General features: G+C 38.7%; 1 protein-coding gene and 1 pseudogene across 41 annotated transcripts in view; one reads left to right on the forward strand and one right to left on the reverse strand.

Annotated features, from left to right (window-relative positions):
- Tfdp2 (transcription factor Dp-2) overlaps window positions 1-20159 on the forward strand; it is a 139364-nt gene that overhangs the window by 70361 nt on the left and 48844 nt on the right. For all 41 annotated transcript variants that reach the window (XM_076917527.1, XM_076917528.1, XM_076917529.1 and 38 more), the window contains one exon: window positions 15776-15879. In XM_076917527.1, coding sequence (XP_076773642.1) covers window positions 15776-15879 — 104 coding nt within the window. The remainder of the gene's footprint in view (window positions 1-15775; window positions 15880-20159) is intronic.
- Window positions 5605-6355, reverse strand: LOC117693601 (ATP synthase peripheral stalk subunit b, mitochondrial pseudogene; annotated as a pseudogene).

Here is a 20159-nt window from a genome sequence, read left to right on the forward strand (position 1 = left end):
AACTCTTCAGCATAGAACTAAGGTCTTAGAGAAGTCAGGTTTTCCTGTTCATTATTTCTCCAGTCAGTATGCCCAGAAAGTAATTGATGTAGTTATTCTCACTGTCTTACATAGGCATATACAACTTGAATAATTGATGACTACCTATGAATTTCTCATTGGTGGGGTAGAGGTAAGAGGGAAAATTTGCATGGTGTTTTTATTTCTTATGCAAAGAAACCTTTTACATTGTTGTTTAGGAATGCATGAATACTTTATTTCAGGTAACTTTGTTTTAATGTGTGTGTGTGTGTGTGTGTGTCTATGTCTGTTTATACATACTCATGTTACATAGTCCATGCTGGCCTTAAAGTTTCTGTAGTCCTCAGGTCTACCTCAGTTTTCCAAATGTTAGGATTACAGATATTTGCTGCCGTGCTGGTGAGAATCCAGGAGCTTATTATATAGTAACATTGTTTTCTACCACTCTTCAGACAACAGATTTTCAAGTGAATTTTTAGGTGGCTGCTCTAAACATGGAATCTAACAACACAGAACTTTGGTTTTTGGTAAATTACTCATTTATGGTGAAAATCTGGCAGATTTTTAATGCTACAAAACCCACTGACTTGGAGTACTTTCTGTGTGCTAGGAAGAGAACTTTTTTCTTAGCATTTTATTAGTGTATATTAATTATACATACTAGAATTCGTTATAACATTTTTACACATACATATAATGTACCTTGGTTACAGTTACTCCTCCTTAACTTGCTTTTGTTTCTCCATTGCTGCTTTAATCCCCAACTGACTGCCTTCTACTCACCCACCTCACTTTTGTCCGTGTGACCCAATGAGTTTCATTAGGGTCGCCCACAGAAACATAAGTGCACGTTTGTTTACAGGAACATGTGCACCTTATAAAGTGGCTGTATCGCTGAAAAAAAAATTCCTGTTCTATTTTCAACCATTAAGTGTTTATAAATCTTCAGGGAAGGATGGGGGAGATGGAACTTTTAAAGATTTTATGTATTTGGGTGTTTTGTCTGCACACCAGAAGAGGGCATTAGATCCCGTTTTAGATGGTTGTGAGTCCCTTCTGGGTGCTAGGAATTGAACTAAGAATCTCTGGAAGAGCAGCCAGTACTCTTAACCACTGAGCCATCCCTCCAGCCCCAGAGACAGAACTTTTAATGAAGTATACAACTGAGTTTGGCCTAAAACTTTCTGTAACCTCAAGGCTGGTCTCAAACGCATGATCCTGCCTCAGCCTTCTAACTACTAAGGTTACAGATGGGTTGTAGGAATGTGATACCATGCCCAGAATATCATTTGATACAGATGGTGGGTTCTCTCCCCTTTAATATTGAATTAAATCTACAGCCTTGTAAATCTATCTAGTCAAGCACTCTGACCATGGAGATACATTCTTTTTCACTTAAAAAAAAAAAAGTTTTGTTTTGTTTGTTTGTTTTTTAAGCTATATGTGGTGGTACATACCTTTAGTCCCAGCACTTGGTAGGCAGAAGCAGATGGATCTCTGTTGAGTTCAAGGCCAGCCTGTGTAGGTAATGTTGCTGGGAACACAGGGGATTCCTCCAGGTGGAAGTTAGGCTGCTGTGGCTCTACAGTTCCTCATGGTGTGGCCCCAAAGACACTAGAAAGTCCATGGGTTTTTACAGACTTTAATGTCATGGCGGATGTTGGATGAATCTGGATGCAACCCCCCCACCCCGCCCCCAGGGCAGACCTGAGTTAAATAGGGAGGGATTGAGTGGAGGGGCTGGGGAAGAATGCTTAATTGGCTCCACCCTCTGGCCTTCAGGTACCTGATTAGTATGTAAATCTCTCTAGGGCCTGAGGCCTGTTCCTCATGATTGTTGGCCATAGACTTCTCTGTGGGAGTGGTTGTTGGAGGGCCGAAGCTAAATGAAAAGAACCGGGGCCTGGGAGCAGAGTTGAACTCCTGCTGTCCAATAAGGTTCCAGGGATTCCAAGCTCGAGCTAGACCAAGCACCCAGCTGCTTCTCACAGCCCACCGCACCACAAGCCTGGACTCCATACTAAGTTCTAGGACTATGTAATAGAGAGAACCTATCTCAAACAAATACAAAAAAAGTATTTTTAAACATTTACTTGTCTTACATATTTCTGTATGTACATAAGCATACTACTGTGCATGTATGGAGGTCAGAAAAAAAATGTGTTTCCCAGGGATCAAAATCAAATTGGCAGGCTTGGTAGTAGGCATTTCAATCCATTGAACCATCTTGCTGGCCTCTTACTTTTTGAGGAAGGATCTCAGTAAATGTTTAGGCAGACCTGGAAATTTCAATCCTTTGGACTCAGCTTCTTTAGTAGCTAGGATTTTAGACTTTTCCCACAAGGCCTAGGTATGAAAGGTTTTTAGTACACAGTAAATTTTGTTGATACTGATATTTAACCATAAGATTTCTCGCTTTTTATAGTCTTCTAAAAATACAGGGTTGACAGAACGGCTCTGTGGATAAAGGTGTTTGCCACCAAGCCTGATAAGTTTTGCTCTCTAGAACCCATGTGGTGGAAGGAAAGAAACAACTGCAAGTTGTCTTCTGATCTCCATGTTTATACCACACCTGCAATGTATGAATGAATGAATGTATGTATGTATGTATGTATGTATGTATGTAAAGAACTGTTAATATAGGAAGCTTTGATGATCTTCCTGTAGTGCGGATCTTCTTGTCAAGTGAGAACATGAATAACCTTCAGAGGTTTTAGTGACCTACTTTGGATGTTATGGAACATAATGATCCCTTTTTTATTTTCTAAGGAAAAGAACTGCCTGTACCTCCTAATTCATGGATGATTTTTGTTCTGTTTGAACTTAAGTCCTAAATTATAAAATCTTTAGATCCCAATTTTTTAATTTAAGATCTATTTCTAATTATTCTAAACTTTTATAAATAGTAGAAAATCTCTTACTTAAGGGTAAATTAAAAATGATTTATTTGTTAATGCTATCTGGATGCCATCTGAGAGGAATTTATAAGCTTCATGAGATTAATTTTCAGTTAAGCTTTGAGTATTTTTACAGCCATAAATTCTGATCCTGTGGTTACACCCAGCTGCCTCCATCTCCTACAGCCACTCAGTGGCTGTTTGTCTGAGATAAACTGTGCTGCTTTCTGCTCATTCTCCTCACGGGGCCCGTACTTGCCATCTGGCCATGCGTCAGTGACAGTGAAAGAATGGTTAGAGATGAGATGAACATTGAGACACCAGAACATGTACAAAGAGGTTGTAAAAATGAATTACTAAGCACTTTCTCTTTTATAAAGGTAAATTGAGTATGGTAGAAATAACTATTATTTTCTTAATTTGAAACACAACAATCCTTCCCAGTCAGTTGAAGCACTTTTTAAAATATGAATTTCTGTTTAGTTTTTGACTCAGTAGGTATACAGTGGATCCCTGAAATGCATTTTAAATGAGAACTCATGTCACATCTCCCCTTGCGGTGTGTGTAACCAGACACATAGGGAAGGACAGTTATAATGGACTGGGTGAACCAGGCTGCTTGAGGATTTATAGTAAACTTACCAAATTATTTGTCAAAAAATGATGTACCAAAATAAGTATTAATCAGGCGGAATGGAAGAGACATGGGAAAATTAAGAATTAAGTGTTTCTAAGACTGAATAAAATAATAGAAAAAGAACAAAATCATGTTTTAACTAAACATAAAAATTGAGTGAAAAAAGAACTAGAGTAGACTGGTGGTCCAGACAAGTGTGTTGGAGGTGAATGACTTTAACATATTGAAAGAGAGGATTAGATGTGTACCATGTACTTCTTAATAAACCTTTGCACATACACTAATAGTTATAAAAATAGTATACAATCGTAAATACAACTTGTTAAGATAGGTAGACTGTGACACTGTGTATGTACATGCCTGCACCCACCCCCATCCCTGTCCTCGTCTCCATCTGTTTACCCATGTATAATGTGTACTTCAGATAGGGGAACAAAAGTAAATCAGTATTACTTTCACCTCTTTCATTTTAATATTAAAAATTTTAAGAGAAAAGATTTATAAAGTTGACTACTTCCAAAGCAACATGAGAGAATTAAATATATAACAAAACCTGCTGAGCATGGTAGCTCATCCTGTAATTCCAGTGCATGGGGAGCTGAGACAGTAGAATTACTGGGCACCAAGGCAAGGCAGGTCTCAAAAAGAAAAGGAACAGCCAGACCTGCTGCCTCACACCTTGTAATCCCATTACTTACAGGGCTGAGTAAGGCAGGAGACTTGCTGGGAGGCCAGCCTGGGCTATCTAGTTCCAGGACAGACCAAACTACAAAATGAGAGCATATCTCAGAGAAAAACAACACACAGCAAAAAAAAACTATCAAATTGGAAAAAACATTTGCTGCAAGCATAACAAAATAATCTTATTCCTTCATTATTTGAAGAGATCTATAGTAAGTGACTAACAACTAATAGAAAGACAGGAATGATTTCTAGGAAAAACAGTTACATAGCTTTTCTTTTGTTGGTTTGTTTGAGTAGCTGAGGATGGCCTTGAACGCTTAGTTGCTGAAATTTCAGTGCACTTTCAGATACACAAACACACACACACACACACACACACACACACACACACACCCATGGTGTACATGTAGAGTTAAGACTTTTAAGAATCTGTTCTCTCTTTCTACTGTTTTCCTCCAGGATTATAACTCAGCTAGTCAAACCTGGCTGTATGTGCCAGGCTTGACTAGCTATGTGCTTTTACTTGCTAAGTCATCTTGCTAGTCCATCCTTTGTATTATCTTAAAGTTATCTATTCATTTATTTGAAGACAAAAAAATCTCACTTTGTGGCCCATTTTGATCTGAAATTCACTATGTAGCAAATACTGTAGCTGAAATTATTTCAACTCTAGTGCTGAGATTATAAGCCTTAGCTTCTGTGGCCAGCCTCCTTTGTATTCTTCATTCTTTGTTGTTGTAAATAGTAGGTTATTTCTCCTTAAAATAATGTGTATGCATGCATATCTGTGTGCCACATGTATGTAAATACATGTGCCCCAAAAGGCCAGAAGACATCCATTTCTCTGGAGAATGATTTGTACATATAAACATGTTTTATATCACATTGCTGTGTGAGCAATGAAGCAAGTGCTGCTGCCTTGGACTCTGAAAAAAATGCTAGAAGTGGTAAGAATAGGCATGGAGGATGTTTGGGGGCAGAAATTTGAAAGTAAAAGGGGACATTTACAGGTAACAAGAATAGAAAGGAGAGCTGCAGATGATATAGGGCTTTATATATCCTTATAAGGACTTAAGCCATTTGGTTTTTTTTCTGCTTCAAATGTCATTTTATTGTAAGATGGTATAATTAATTACAAGTTTAAACTATAACTTGGTAATTTTAGTCAGGCAGCAAGTTGCTACAAATTGCTTATTCAAATGTGATCATCAGACAACTCTGGCCTTACTGGCCAATAGGGTTAAGCCACTAAATGGATCTTGTTCATTTCTTAGTAAAGATGCACTGTAATTTCAATAGACAGCAATACAGGAAGAGTTCTTCACAGGAACAAGTTCTCACTTAAATTAACTCTCTCTGGCTGTCTCAATTGAGAAAGATACATTCATATAACTGGCTAAGCTTGAACCTCTGCAAGTATCTTAGATTTTCAATGCACTTGGCAATGGTCTCCTTTTCCTGCTGTACAGAAATGCTCTGAACCACATGCTATCATATGCTCTTGCTCCTTGTGACACATTATGTCCTGTACAGAAATATGGTAGTCCAGGTGATTCTTTTACCTCCTTATATGCTTTATGTAACCATTCCCGGTGAGTGACTTCCACAGCCAGGTAGTTTTACTCTCTGAACATAGAAAAGGTAGTGATGCTTCTGAACAAGTGCCTGCTTCTTCGTCTTCATGTCAGTTGCGTCCTGGATTTGTTTAACAATCAACTGCTTTACTCATTTTTGCTCATTATGTTTATCAATAAATTCTCCAATAGAGATGCCATATTTCTTAATCACATAGACAGTCAGCCCGACTACTGATGTGGTAGAGAAGGTCTCTGGGGTAATTATATTTCTTTGGATAGAAACTACAAACTAAGCCCAGTTCCAAGCATATAAGGTCCTGTTACACTGTTTTAAGCTAAAAGAACTGGAAAAACTCCTCAGGAATCAGCCCAAGATGTATTTTTCCTTCATATTCAGGAAGAGGTGGTACAGTGCCAAGACATGACTGCCCTATGTGAAAGACCCTTGTTGCCTGTAATACCCTTGGTTCCAGGATGGCCATGTACTTCAAACACAGGGCCGCTGTGGCAGCAGCAGAAAGTACCACCCAGGACAGCATAGTCTTTGAAGGTTCAGGCAGCAGTTTCTTTGTCCCTGTGACCCTGACCTTAAGACCTTAAGTAAGGTCAGGGACTTACTTAAGCCATTTTAAAGTGTGTGTACATTATGGGAGCAGTTGTCTAATGGAGGCCTGGCATCAGATCCTCTGGAGCTGTAGTTACGGTTTTGAGCTATCTAACATGAGTGTTGGGACTTGAACTTACATCATCTCCAAAACCAGTATGTACTCTTAACAAATGAGCCATATCTCCAGCTCTTTTTTATTGTTATTTTAACTTTAATGTTACATTTATTTATTTATTTATCCATTTATTTTTATTTATTGTATGTGCATACTCAGATGCCATAGCACATGTGTAGAGGTCAAAGGACAACTTGCAGGAGTTGGTTCTCTCCTACTTATGGAAATTAGGGGTCAGACTTAGGTTGTCAGATTTTGCAGCAAGCACTTAACTCTCTGAGTCATCTTGATAGCCCTACTAGCCACATTTGAAAAGAAAAAGGTAAAATTAAATTTTAAAACTTCATTTTTCCACCTGTGTATAAATCTATTAAGATCATGTCCTCCCAGATTTGCCCCCCCCCAGGCTCCCCTGCGGGTCTCCTCAACACATCCCCCTATTGCCAACATGATACCCTTTTATCTTAATCTATCTATTTGTCCAGTGAGTGCTACCTGTATTATACACATCATCCACTAGAGCAAGGGCAATCTACTGGTGGCCATACCTGCAGAGAGAAATGGCTGCCTCTCCCCGCTGGCATCAGCTGCCAGTGGCTCTTTCCCTCATCTGTGCTAGCATTTTGACTGGCTGTGGTCGTGTGCTGCTATGAGTTCCTTCTTGATTATTCATTGATCATTCATCGTTCAGTCTTGTGTTAATATCTATAAGTTTATGTGCTTTCTGTAGTTTCTTTTACTTCTTATCCAGCTTTATTGCATTGTAATCAGCTAGAATACAGGATGTTATTTCAGTTTTCGTATATTTGTTGAGGTTCATTTTGTCTCCTAATATGTGATTAACTGTGGATAAAATTTTATATGATGCCAAGAAAAATGTGTTTCTGTAGTATTGGGGCAGAATAAATGTCTGTTAGGTCTGTTTGATTCATCATGTCATTTAACTCTATAGAGTTTCTGTTACATTTTGTCCAAATGACCTGTGTACTGTTGAGAGTAAAGTATTGAAATTAACCACTCTTACTATGTTGGGATTAATCTGTGGCTTTCTAGCTCAAAGTATTCATTTTATAAAATTGACCACACCTGTATTTGGTACGTATATGTTTAGAATTTTAATATCTTTTTAAATATTTCTCTCTCTCTCTCTCTCTCTCTCTCTCTCTCTCTCTCTCTCTCTCTCTGTGTGTGTGTGTGTGTGTGTGTTTAGATGTGGATGTGCCATGGTGCATGTGTGGAGATCAGATTATAGTTTTCAGGAATTGTTTCTTCTACCATGTGAGCCCTGGGTATTGAACTTTAGTCACTGAACCATCTCTGTGGCCCTGTGATATTTTACCTTAATTTTTAAAAAATTGTATGTGTATGAGTATTTTGCCTGCATATATGTCTGTACCCCACATATCTGCCTGGTATCCACAGAAGCCAGAAGAGGGTGTGAGATCCTTTGACACTGGAATTACATACAGATGGTTATAAGCTCTCATGTCAAACTAGTGTAAAAGTAGGGACTTATTCTAATACCTCCCTTGTTCCCCACTCCACACCACCCCATCTCATCCCTAACCCTACCCCCATCTTATTTTTGAGATTATAATATAATTACATTTCTCTCTTCCCTTTTCTCCCTCTAAATTCTTTCATATACCCCTCCCTGCTCTCTTTCAAAGTCATGGTCTCATTTTTCATTAATTGTTAGTCTACATATAAAAATATGTATATGCATTTATGCATATATACCTATATATATATATATATATATACACACATATATTATATATGTGTGTGTGTGTGTGTGTATTTCTAAATATAACATGTTCAGTCCATATAATGTTACTTGTATGTGTTTTTCAAGGGTGATGGTTTTGCACTGGACAACCAGTTGGTATGTTCTTCCCTGGAGAAGACCGCCTGTGCCACTCTCAACTTTCCTCAGTTACCTATAGTTCTTTGTGTAGGATTGAGGCCTCCTGAGATTTTCCTAGTCCACTTTGACATGTACATTGGTATTGTCTTGTTCAGCTCACATTTGGAAATCACGTTGCTGAGTCTTTATGAGTATAGCTTTTGACTTTCTAGGAAGCATAATCTTACAGCAAACTCTGTGATCCTCTGCCTCTTAGAATCCTCTCCCCCCACCTCTACTGCATTGTTCCCTGAACCTTTGATTTGACTTGGTTTTTAGATGTATCCATTGGGACTGGGCTCTACAACTCTGCATTTTGATTAGTTGTGGTTTCTATGGTATTCCCATCCATTACAAAAGGAAGTTTCTTTGATGGGTATAAGGACAAATGTTTATAGATTATTGTTAAGAACCGCTCTGCCCCACACTTGGGGGCCAAAATGTCATGGACCACTCTATCAATATTAGAACCCGCACTGCCAAAAGCCTTAGGGGCTAAATTGTTAGAGCCCGCACTGCCCCAAGCTGCTCCAGTCCACGGGTCCGGGTTCAGCAAGAGAGAGAGTGAGGACAGACATGAAGAATGGAGACCAGTGTGATTCAATCCCATTTATTCTTCAGTCTCTCTTCTTCTCTCCAAGTCCCTAGTTCCAAGTCCCATGTTCCAAGTACCAAGTCTCAGGTCCTAATTCCTAGTTCCTCTGTAATAAATATCAAGTCTAATCTCTGTTCCAAGTTACTAGTCTCTTTCCCAGTTCCAAGTTCTCTTCCAAGTGCCAGTCTGTATACATGTGTCTAATCCAAAGTCTCAAGTTCCTAATAATTTCTTCTGTCTGCCTCTGCCTTTTATATGTCTTACTTCTAAGTCATGCCTTTAAGTCACACCTTTAAGTCTCTAAATCACACCTTTAAGTCTCACACACCCAAGGGAAGATCCTGGGTATCTAAAACAAGATGTTATCAGAGTGTGCTCAGCTGTTGTAGGCTGTTGTAAACAAGTCTCTTGTCAAGGTATATTGGTCAAGACGGCTGCAAGGATGATAGCCGCCTTCTGTTGGCTCCCCACAGATTATTGTTAGGAATTATGCTGGTTTAATAAATTTATGGTTAGAGGCTAGAGAGATGGCTCAGGGATTAAAAGCACACTGACTGTTCTTCTAAAGGTCCTGTGTTAGTTCCCAGCCACCACATGATGGCTGACAACTATCTGTAATGGGATCCAGTGCCCTCTTCTGGTGTGTTTGAAGACAGCTACAGTGCACTCATATACATAAAATAAATAATTAATTCTTTAGAACTAATTAATGGTGTGGATTCTCCAGTACCATGGTTATACTATCTCTGAGGAGTTTGTTATGTTTTCAGTACCAGGCATGATTTCCCATCCATTGAGTGGGTCTTACGTCCAGTTAGAGTGCTATTGGTTATCTCCAGAGCATATGCACCACTGCTATATCCTTAGGTATTATCAAGCTATGCTGGTTGTTGATAGGCATCATGGCTGGGTAGTTGCCTCCCTCCTTTGGAAGTTTCCATGGTGTCTTCTGGTACTGTGAAAGTTAGTCAAGGGGACTTTCTTTTCTGATCTTGTTTTGATATTTTATAAGCTTCTTATACCTGGATGGGTATCTCTTTCTGAGTTTGGGATTCTTTTCTGTGGTTGTACTAAAAGTATTTTCTGTTCCCTTTGTACCCATAGTTTAAAGAATTGTTCTTTTCATGGTGTCTGAAAGCTCTCCTCTGGTGGTGTTGGTGTTTTGTCCTTGAACTTTACTAAATGATCCATTTCTTCTCTCTTGTCATCAAGCCCTAATGCTGCTTTCCAGAGGCTCTGTTCCCTTGCTGAGTCTTCCTACTTGACTTTTTATTTGGCTTTTTTTTTTTTTTTTTTAATTTTTACTACCATTTCAGTTTGGATTTTCTTCAGAAATTCTCTTTATCAAATTTTGTTTTCACATCTTGAATTGAAATTCCTAATTTCACTTTTTTTTTTTTTTTTTTTTTTTTTTTTTGGTTCTTCGAGACAGGGTTTCTTTGTATAGCCCTGACTGTCCTGGAACTCACTCTGTAGACCAGGCTGGCCTCAAACTCAGAAATCCGCCTGCCTCTGCCTCCCAAGTGCTGGGGTTAAAGGCATGCGCCACCACCGCCCAACGCATCTTTTTTTTTTTTTTTTTTTTTTTAAAGATTCATTTATTTGGGCTGGAGTGATGGCTCAGTGGTTAAGAGCACCGACTGCTCTTCCAAAGGTCCTGAGTTCCCAGCAACCACATGGTGGCTCACAACCATCTGTAATGGGATCTGATGACCTCTTCTAGTGTGTCTGAAGACAGCAACAGTGCACTCATATACATAAAATAAATAAATAAATAAATATTTTTAAAAAAGAGAAGTGTGTTTTTCTCTTCTTTAAAAAAAAGATTTATTTATTTATATGAATACGCTGTAGCTGCCTTCAGACACACCAGAAGAAGGCATCAAATCCCATTACAGATGGTTGTGAGCCACCCTGTGGTTGCTGGGAATTGAACTCAGAACCTCTGGACAAGCAGTCATTGCTCTTAACCACTGAACCATCTCCCCAACCCCATAATTTCACATCTTGAATTCCTTCTTTCATTCAGCTCTTTTAGTTTTGCTCTCCTGGAGTGAGTTTGTGTCTTCTCTGAGTTCTTTGCAGATGTTACTCTTTTGATGTCTTTGGACGGTTTTCCAAATAGTTCCCATCGGGAGCTATGGGAGTAGTAAGTTTTGGAGAAGACTTGTTATTTTGGTTTGTGATATTACTTTTGTTTCTGCACTTAGACTTGTGCATTTGGAATTTGGGTTTTTTTTTTTTTTTCTTTGTAAAAATTCAAATTACAGTCTTGGTGGAGAAGATTGCAGTGTTCAGGAGAGGACTAAGTCATGTCCTGTTGAGGTAGGGTTTTGCTCTGTGGAACTGGTATTCAAGGCTGCAGGCTCTATCCATGGTCCTCCTCTGAGTTTTAGCTACTGTCTGGTGTCAGCTCCAGCTTCTTTCCTGGGTCCTCAGCTTTCCTCTGAAAGTTTCTGCACCTGTGAACCTTTCCCTGAGTTGGGTCTGTTCCATCCTAGGTCTACAGCTTCCTGGGTCTTTAGGCCTTAATTCTGGGTCAATTCAAGTCCCTACCTGGGGTTTATAACTTCAGCCTTAAGTTGTCATATGAATTTTAAGGATTTTTTTTCTTTTTTCTTTTCTTTTTTTTTTTTTTTTTTTTTTTTTTTTGAGACAGGATCTCTCCCTCCCCTCCCCTCCCCTCCCCTCCCCTCCCCTCCCCTCCCCTCCCCTCCCCTCCCTTCCCCTCCCCTCCCCTCCTCTCCTCTCTCCTCCTCTCCCCTCCCCTCCCCTCCCTCCCTCCACCTCTCTCTCCCTCCAGACCTGGCTATCCTAAACTCACTATGTAGACCAGACTGGCTTCCAACTCAGAGATCTGCCTGCCTCTTCCTCCCACTTGCTGGGATAAAGATATGTGCCAGCACATACAACTAAGGATAGATCTTTTAAAGATTTACACTTAATGGGTTAGTTGATTGGTTAGTTATTGTATGATGCTACTGCATGTGAAAATCAGAAGACAACTATAGGAGTTGACATTCTCCTTCCACAATGTGGGGTCCACAGATTGAATTCATGGTGCAGATTTGGAATAAGTGCCTTTACCCACTAAGCCGTCTTAATGGTCCATGATAGATTCTCTTTTTGTTTGTTTTATGACAAGGTTTCTGTGTATAACAAGCTCTTGCTTTCCTGTGCTTTCTTTGTAGACCAGTCTGGCCTTGAACTCACAGTTCCATCTACCTCTGCCTCCTGAATGCTGGGATTAAGGATGTGAGCCACCACACCTGGTTGTGGTTCTTTTTAACTTAAACATTTAGCCAACATATTGTCAAGACATTTTTCTAAAGCATCATTCAACTGTGAAATTGATATGAATGTTAATGTCATTTACTATAGTTAAGGATATGTTATTAGTTATTAACATGCTAATGTATTAATGTTATCATTTTATATAGCCATAATTTTTGTAGTATAATAGTGCATAATAGTAAGCTTGTGCTTAATGAGAAAAGGTTTTTTTTTTGTTTTTTTGTTTTTTTTTGCTTTAGTTTTTGTCTTTCTGGTTTTTGTTTGTTTGGTTTGGTTCTTAGACAAGTCTTACTATTTCAAAGGTGTGTGCCACAATACCCAGCCTGGTTTTTTAGTTTGAATTAAATTTAAGTTCAAGATTCATGTTGAGTTGCAGCAACCACATTTTCTATGTTCAGTAGTCACATGTGTTAGGTAATTTTCATATTCATATGAAAGTGATGTTTTGAGTTATGGAGTGGAAAAGCAAGATATGAATGAGAAGTTATTACAGTAATCCAACAAGAGACGTTAAATTGGACCAGAGTAATGATACTGAAGGGTATGAGAAGTACATACATTTCAAATAGCTAGTCAGCAGGGCTTATTTACTGATTAAGTCTCACTGATATGGGAGAGGGCTTAATGGTGATCTTTTCTATCTGGACAGTTCAGAAAGAGACATTTACTGAGATGGAAGGTAGATTTTTCTGGGTGGGTAGTAGTATTAATCTGGTAGTATTCAGGAGTTAGCTTTTTTTAATATATTAAATTTGGATACTTCTCAGCATCAAAATGTAACTATAAGGAGAAGGCTGGTTATGTGAATTATCTTAGCTTGTTTTCTATTGCTATGAATCCCCAAAATCAACTTGTTTTAAGTCAGGTCTTCCTATAGACCAGACTGGTCACAAACTTTCTTTGTAGCTCAAGATGTCCTTGAACTCTTAATCCTGCTGCCCTCTTCTCAGGAGGTACATGGAACTATAGCCATGGGTCTCCATACCTGGCTTCTCCTTTATTTTTGTATAAAGGTATAATTTACAGGCCAGTCAGATGCTGATGGGTGAAGGTGCTTACCACTCAAGCCAGGTATCTGGGAGCCCATAAGAAAGTGGTAGGAAAGAACTAACTGTACAGAACTGTCCTCTGAGAACTCCATACAGGGGCCATGGTCTGCACTAGTTATTATTAATAATAAATTTTAAAATAATTAATGCAAAGGAGAATTAACCCTTCTTAGCTTGAACTTTTAGTTCCACAAACACTGCCACAATATAGGTCCTGCTTTGTGACATGGTCTTTCTGCTTAGTTATGGCCAGGATGGAACTCACAACTCACAGCAGTCATTCCCCTCAGCCTCAAGAATGTTGACTTTACAAGTGTGGACACCATGCCAGCAAGTTATCATCTTAAACTTTGCTTGTTTATTTGTTAAGACAGTCTCTCTATGTAGTCCTGGAGCTCACTATGTAAATCAGTGAGTCTGGTCTTGAACTTAGAGAGATCTACCTGCCTTTGCCTCCCAGATGCTGGGATAAAGGTATGCACCACCACACCTAGCCATTTTAAACTTTTATTAAGAACTGTAGGATGGTTTAGACTGTGAAACTGAAACCTCTGCATGCAGATTTTTAAAATTACATTTATTTATAGGTGTGTGCACACATATTTACGTGTGCAGTCACTTTCCTTTTACCATGCCAGTCCCAGGGATTGAATATAGGTCCTTAGCAGCAAGTGCCTTAATCCACTGAGCCATCTTGCCTCAAATTCAGATCCTTCTGCCTCAATGTCTTATACTAGGATTAAAGGTACACACCGCCATATGCATCATCAATCTTGAGAAAATAAAGATATAATTTAGGTTGTTTGATAGGAATTTTGGCATCCAGTTGGAAAAGTTAGGGAATCCAGTCTGTGCTGATAAGTTTTTAGAATTTTATGCAAGAGGACTGGAGAGATGGCTCAGTGGTTAAGAGCACAGACTGCTCTTCCAGAGGTCCTGAGTTCAATTCCCAGCAACCACACGGTGGCTCACAACCATCTGTAATGGGATCTGATGCCCTCTTCTGGTGTGTCTGAAGAGAGCAAGGGTGTACTCATACATAAAATAAATAAATAAATATTAAAAAAAAAAAAAAAAAAAAAAAAAACCTACTGTACTGCAAAAACTCCTGAATTAAAAAAAAAGAGAGAGAGAGAGAATTTTATGCAAGAGACTAAGCTAGGTACTGGAATACAATTAAGGCAACCTAGTTCATTTCCTGTGAAGCCACAAATAAGTAATAACAGGTTTTACGAGATGCCCAGAGGCATATCTAACACCTAGACCACAGAAGCTAGTCACAAGTTTTCAGAGTAAGATGACACCTAGAGTAGAGTCTCCTCTATAGGATAGTATACAGATTACTAACTTAATTAAACTTCAGTTTCTTCATGTATAAAAACTATTTTATACTTTTACCTTCAGCATAATGAGATCCCTGAGGAACAGAGATAAAAGAATATTTTAAAAGGAATAGAAAGAATGTAAGAGATGAAGGTTGGGGCAGAGTGTTTGGGGATGTTGTCATCTGAGTGTGACAAGGCTATGATATTCTTAAACTCACAGCAGCAATAATTACCTATAAAAGGCCTACACAAGATTGGGCTTGTCAGCATCTCATCATGGAGTGGGAAAGGGGCTCATGAGTGCGCCCCACCCAAGAGTCTATGGGTTGGTGATGGTTATTGGAGGAGATAGAGATGTTTTCTCTCGTGGTGTAACTCTGCCCATGCTCCTAGCCTCTCACCTGTAATGAAACACACTGGACTACAGGTGGGTGGAGGGATGAAATGAAAGAGAAAGGGGTCAGTAGTAGTTGGAGGAAGACAAGGGAGGGTAAGAAAGACCATGTGAATATGATCAAATATATGCGTATGAAAATAAAACCATAAGTTTTTAAGTGGCTACGTTTAAGAAGCAAGTAATAAAAGAAACTGCTTCTGGTACAATAGCAGTATCACAAGAGATATTGTAAAGTACCTGGATAAAACATCTATTTCATGTTGCTGCAACTTGTTGTTGTTGTTGTTAAGTAGACAGTCTATTTTAATAAATTTCCTGTTAAATGCAAATAAGATTATTTAACAGAACTGCTTATATTCATTTCAACAAAGAGGTTTGTATGTATTTTCAATTAAGACTTTTTGGTGTTTTATTGTTTGGTTTTTCCAGATAGGGTTTCTCTGTATCTCTGACTGTCCTGGAACTTAGTCTATAGACCAGGCTGGCCTCAAACTCAGAGACCTACCTGCCTCTTCTTCCCAAGTGCTGGGATTAAAAGTGTATGCTACTTCCCTAGGTACAGTATGTCTCTAAATGTAAATTAGCAGAATGGGATAGGACCATTGGTGTGGATATATACAAAAGTCAACTTGATTGCAGAAGACTGACTTCATACTTATCTGTCTTTTCAGGTAACATTTCACTTGTTGCCTTTCCAGTTTCGAGCACCAACTCACCAACAAAGATTTTACCAAAAACCTTAGGGCCAATAAATGTGAATGTTGGACCCCAAATGGTAAGAAAATTATTAAATTTTAAAATTGACACTTTGCTCAGGCAAGACTAATTTATAGAATAATTATGCTGAAGATATTCAATCAAATATTCTACTTAATTTTAGTTATCTCATTCACTCTAAAAGTTTTGTTTTTACCTTAGTATAATTATTGATTTATAATAATAAATATTAATAAAAATATATAAATATATTAATAAATATAAATGTTTTATGCTCTTAATGTTTAATTTTAACATTTTAATCTGTGGGTTCTGAATTTTTCTCCTTTTATGAGGCCTTTCTTAACTTTTGTTGTTTAATTAACTTGAAATCTATTGTATTCTACCAGTCTTACAACTTTTGTGGAAACCATGTGTTCTCATATAAATTGAATGTGTAATCGAACAGTTGAATTTATACTTGGAGCTATAGATTTCAATCTTTCATTAAAAGATTATTATAGGTAAACTCATGCTTGAACTCACATTTTAGGAGGCAGAGGCAGGAAGATCACAACAAGTTCCAGGATAACTGGTTGGGCTACTTAGTGAGTTCTGATCCAGGGAATTACATAGAAAAACCCAGACTGGAAAGAGAGAGGGACAGGGCAGAGACAGAGAACAGGAGAAAGGAAGCGTGTGAGTGCGTGTGTGCATGTGTGCATATGAATAACCAGGGAAGCAACAATTATTACTTTAATTCTTAACCCTAAAAATACTGGATGGTAAATAAATATGCGTGTGTTTCTCTAAAGGCATTTATTAATCCTGCTAGAGCCTGAAATATGTAGCCCTCTCAAAAAACCTTGTTTATAATCACAGTTGCATTGGATTAATTACTCTGACCAACCAGGTGTAGTTGCACATGCCTATAATTCTAGCACTTGGGAGGCAGAGACAATCAGATCTCTATAAATTCGAAGCCAGCCTGGTACACAAAGCAAGTTCCAGAACAGACAGGACTATTAGAAAGAGAAACCATGTCTCTAAAAACCAAACCAAAACCAAACAAAATTGCTCTGCTCAGGATTGATAGTTTTTGCCTGTAAGCCCTGCACTCAGGAAGCTGAGACGGGGGAAATCTTAGTACATTTGAAGCCAGAACTCTCTCAAAAAACCTACTGTAGGGGACTAGAGATTTGGCTTAGTACTTAAGAGCACTGACTGCTCTTGCAGAGGGACCCTGGTTTGATTTCCAGCACTTGTTCATGAGGCTTACACTGTCTATAATAGTCAGGGGATCCAACACCCTCTTCTGGCCTCCATGGCACCAGGCATGTAAGTGGTGCACAGACGTACATGCAGGCAAAATACCTATACATAGAAAATACCTACTATTAAAAACAAAGTATATCTAATTTAAAATCTTAAACATTTTTTATTTTAAATTATTTATTTGCTGTATGTATCCATGTGCACTTAAACAGATACCATGACAACATACAAAATGTGTAGAGGTCAGAGGATAACTTGCAGGAATAAGTTCTGTCCTTTTACTGTGTCGTTTCCAGGAATCAGAGCTCAGGTTGTCAGGCTTCAGAACAAATGCCTTTACCCACTGAATCATTTCAAAGGGATTATACATAAATATTAAAGAATAATTCTTTATTGTCAGTGTTTATATCTTTTCATTTATAGAGCAGTACCAAAAAATTTACCTTTATGACACAGAGCATTCTGTGGATTATTTTGAATTCAAAGTTTAGATAGAGCTGTCTTTTAACATTCTTACTGGTTTCAGGAAGTCTTTAAGGTATTATAAGCATAATATTTCCTTTGGTCAGTTGAAGACTGTTAATCATCTGCAAATTTAAAGTTAAAGATAAAACACAATTTACTGTAAGTATGTGAAGAATGTGATCTAGCTCCAAACCCCATAGAGACTGACTCAAATAAATTGTTCCCATTTGAAAGTAGCTTAGGAGAGATTTTCAAAGTGGTTAAGCATTTGCCCTTCTCTCTCAGCCACTACAGAGGATACAGATAAGACACTTGATAAGACACTTAGCTAAAGTCTGTACTTTGAAATGGAATTATGTAAATACTAAAATTCCATAGTTATCACATGTGTGGTTCTAGGGTGCCTATGTACAGTGCAGACATGGTAGTCACTTCTTCAGAGGGTGCGGATGATACCACCTTGGCAGCAGTATTCATGTGACTTCTCCACTAGACTAAAGAATGCTGATTCCACTTAGATTTCAAAGAATCCTTCAGGGAGCCTCAGGAACCAGGTAGAGAACTATTGTTATGGCCACTGAAGAGAGAATACTTAGAGGGAGCTTTGGGAATGGGGCCACCCCCAAACTAGTGAAGATACCACCAGCAATAGGGCCACCACCCATAGCAAAATAGAGCAACCCGTTGAATACTTCCCTTGAAATTTTAAGGACTTTACTGGGGCTAAACCTGAATTTGTGGCTTCCACTCTGAGAAGAATTTTAGGCCTAATCAGTTTATAAAGCAGAATTGGAGATTTTTATTAAAGATACTGTATTTTTGTAGAATTTTATGTGAATGGTTAGTGTGTGTGTGTGTGTGTGTGTGTGTGTGTGTGTGTGTATCATGTGCAAGCAGTACTCATGAGGGTCAGAAGAAAGCATGAAATCTCCAGAAATTATGTTAGCAGGCTGTTGTGAGTAACCATGTAGGTGCTATAAATCAGACAGGAGTCCTCTGGAAGAGTAAGTAATAAGTGCTCTTAACCTCAGAATTTTCTCTCCAGCCCCATTATTGAAGATATTCTAAGATAGGTTTAAGCATCAGGGTTAGGAAAGATGCTCAGAATCAAGTAAGGCATGTTGGAGAGTATGGTTATAGGACGCTATGCAAGTAGCAGCTCCTGGATTACAATAGTTAGATGAGGCATTTTTGTGGGGTTTGAAGTTAGTATGTTATCACTGGGTGTTTCCTGAGGGGCTCCTGATAATTGATGAGGAAGCAGTTTCTTTGAGGTTCTCAGGCAATGTCTGGGTAATGGAATAGGGGCCTAACCAAAGTCATATACATTCAGGCTTTAGGCCTAATTTTACCTTAAGATAAAAATGTCTACATATGAAGAAAATTTCTATATTAGCAACCTTCATAGCAAATGCTGATGTGCTCGAGTTCTTACTTTTTATTTGGCAAGAGACTTTAATCCTTCATGGGAGCTCCTCATTGCCTGTCTTTCCTGCTTTCGTGGTATATAGAAAAGGCATTCTACAGTATAGATCCTACAGCCATGTGAAGATGGTATGGGCTGAGACTTTAAAGATATCAAGTCCCTCAGAAGCAAACTGCTAAAAACAGTTAACTCTGATTTAAAGCGTCAACAAACTTGTGCAGTGCCTCTGCCTTATTACAAAAGCAGCAGCTGGAGGCCCTGGGATTATACACCCAGCTGTGCAGCAGCATACCTGGTCAAGGCAGTATCAGTATCAGTATCAGAAATCTTTGTGTCTACTAAACTGCTTCATTTGTTTTCCTTCCTTGGTTGCATTAATTAAAAGTCTCTCTGGCTCTGTGCAGATGGCAGTGTTGAGGGAAGTGAGTCCTGGTGCCCAGAAGTCAAGCATAACACTATTTATATCCTCTACATTGCCTTTGACTAGAGATATATGGGGCTGTAACAGTAAAGATGTGCAAGGAGAGGCTCTAGAGGTATACAGGTATATTATCACATTAAGAATATAATTATTGCCAGGCATGGTGCACTCCTTTAATTCCAGAACTCAGGAGGCAGAGGCAGGTGGATCTCTGAGTTTGATGCCAGCCTGGTCTACAAAGCAGGTTCCAGGACAGCCAGGACACCAGGGCTGTTACACAGAGAAACCCTGTTTTAAAAGGGGGTTGGAGGGCTGGCAAGATGGCTCAGCTGTTAAGAGTGGTTAAGACTGCTCTTCCAGTGCATTGCCTTTGATAATGCATATTCCATGACAGGTAAGGAAAGCATTCTTGTTAGAGGCTCATTCTTGTTAACTAAATAAAAAAAGGGGGAGAGGTAGATAGCCTTTTGGGGCTTCTTGGTAAGAAGCTGACATGGGCCAAGGACAAGGAAAGGGACTGCTTGACAGGAATATGACATTGGCCAAGGACAAGGAAGTAGCCTTCAAGCGGGAATCTGACATTAGACTAGAACAAAGAAGTAATTTCAGGTAGGAGTCTAAATCAAAGGCTACAACAAAGAAGTAATCTCAGGCAGAAATCTAAATATTAGGCCAGAACAAAGAAGTAATTTCAGACAGGAATCTGCTTTAACTTTAGGCTAGAACAAGGAAGTAGGCTTCAGACATGAAAATGACCTTGGGCTAGGATAGG

Source organism: Arvicanthis niloticus, chromosome 21 (assembly GCF_011762505.2).
Source record: "Arvicanthis niloticus isolate mArvNil1 chromosome 21, mArvNil1.pat.X, whole genome shotgun sequence".
NCBI classification, from domain to species: domain Eukaryota; kingdom Metazoa; phylum Chordata; class Mammalia; order Rodentia; family Muridae; genus Arvicanthis; species Arvicanthis niloticus.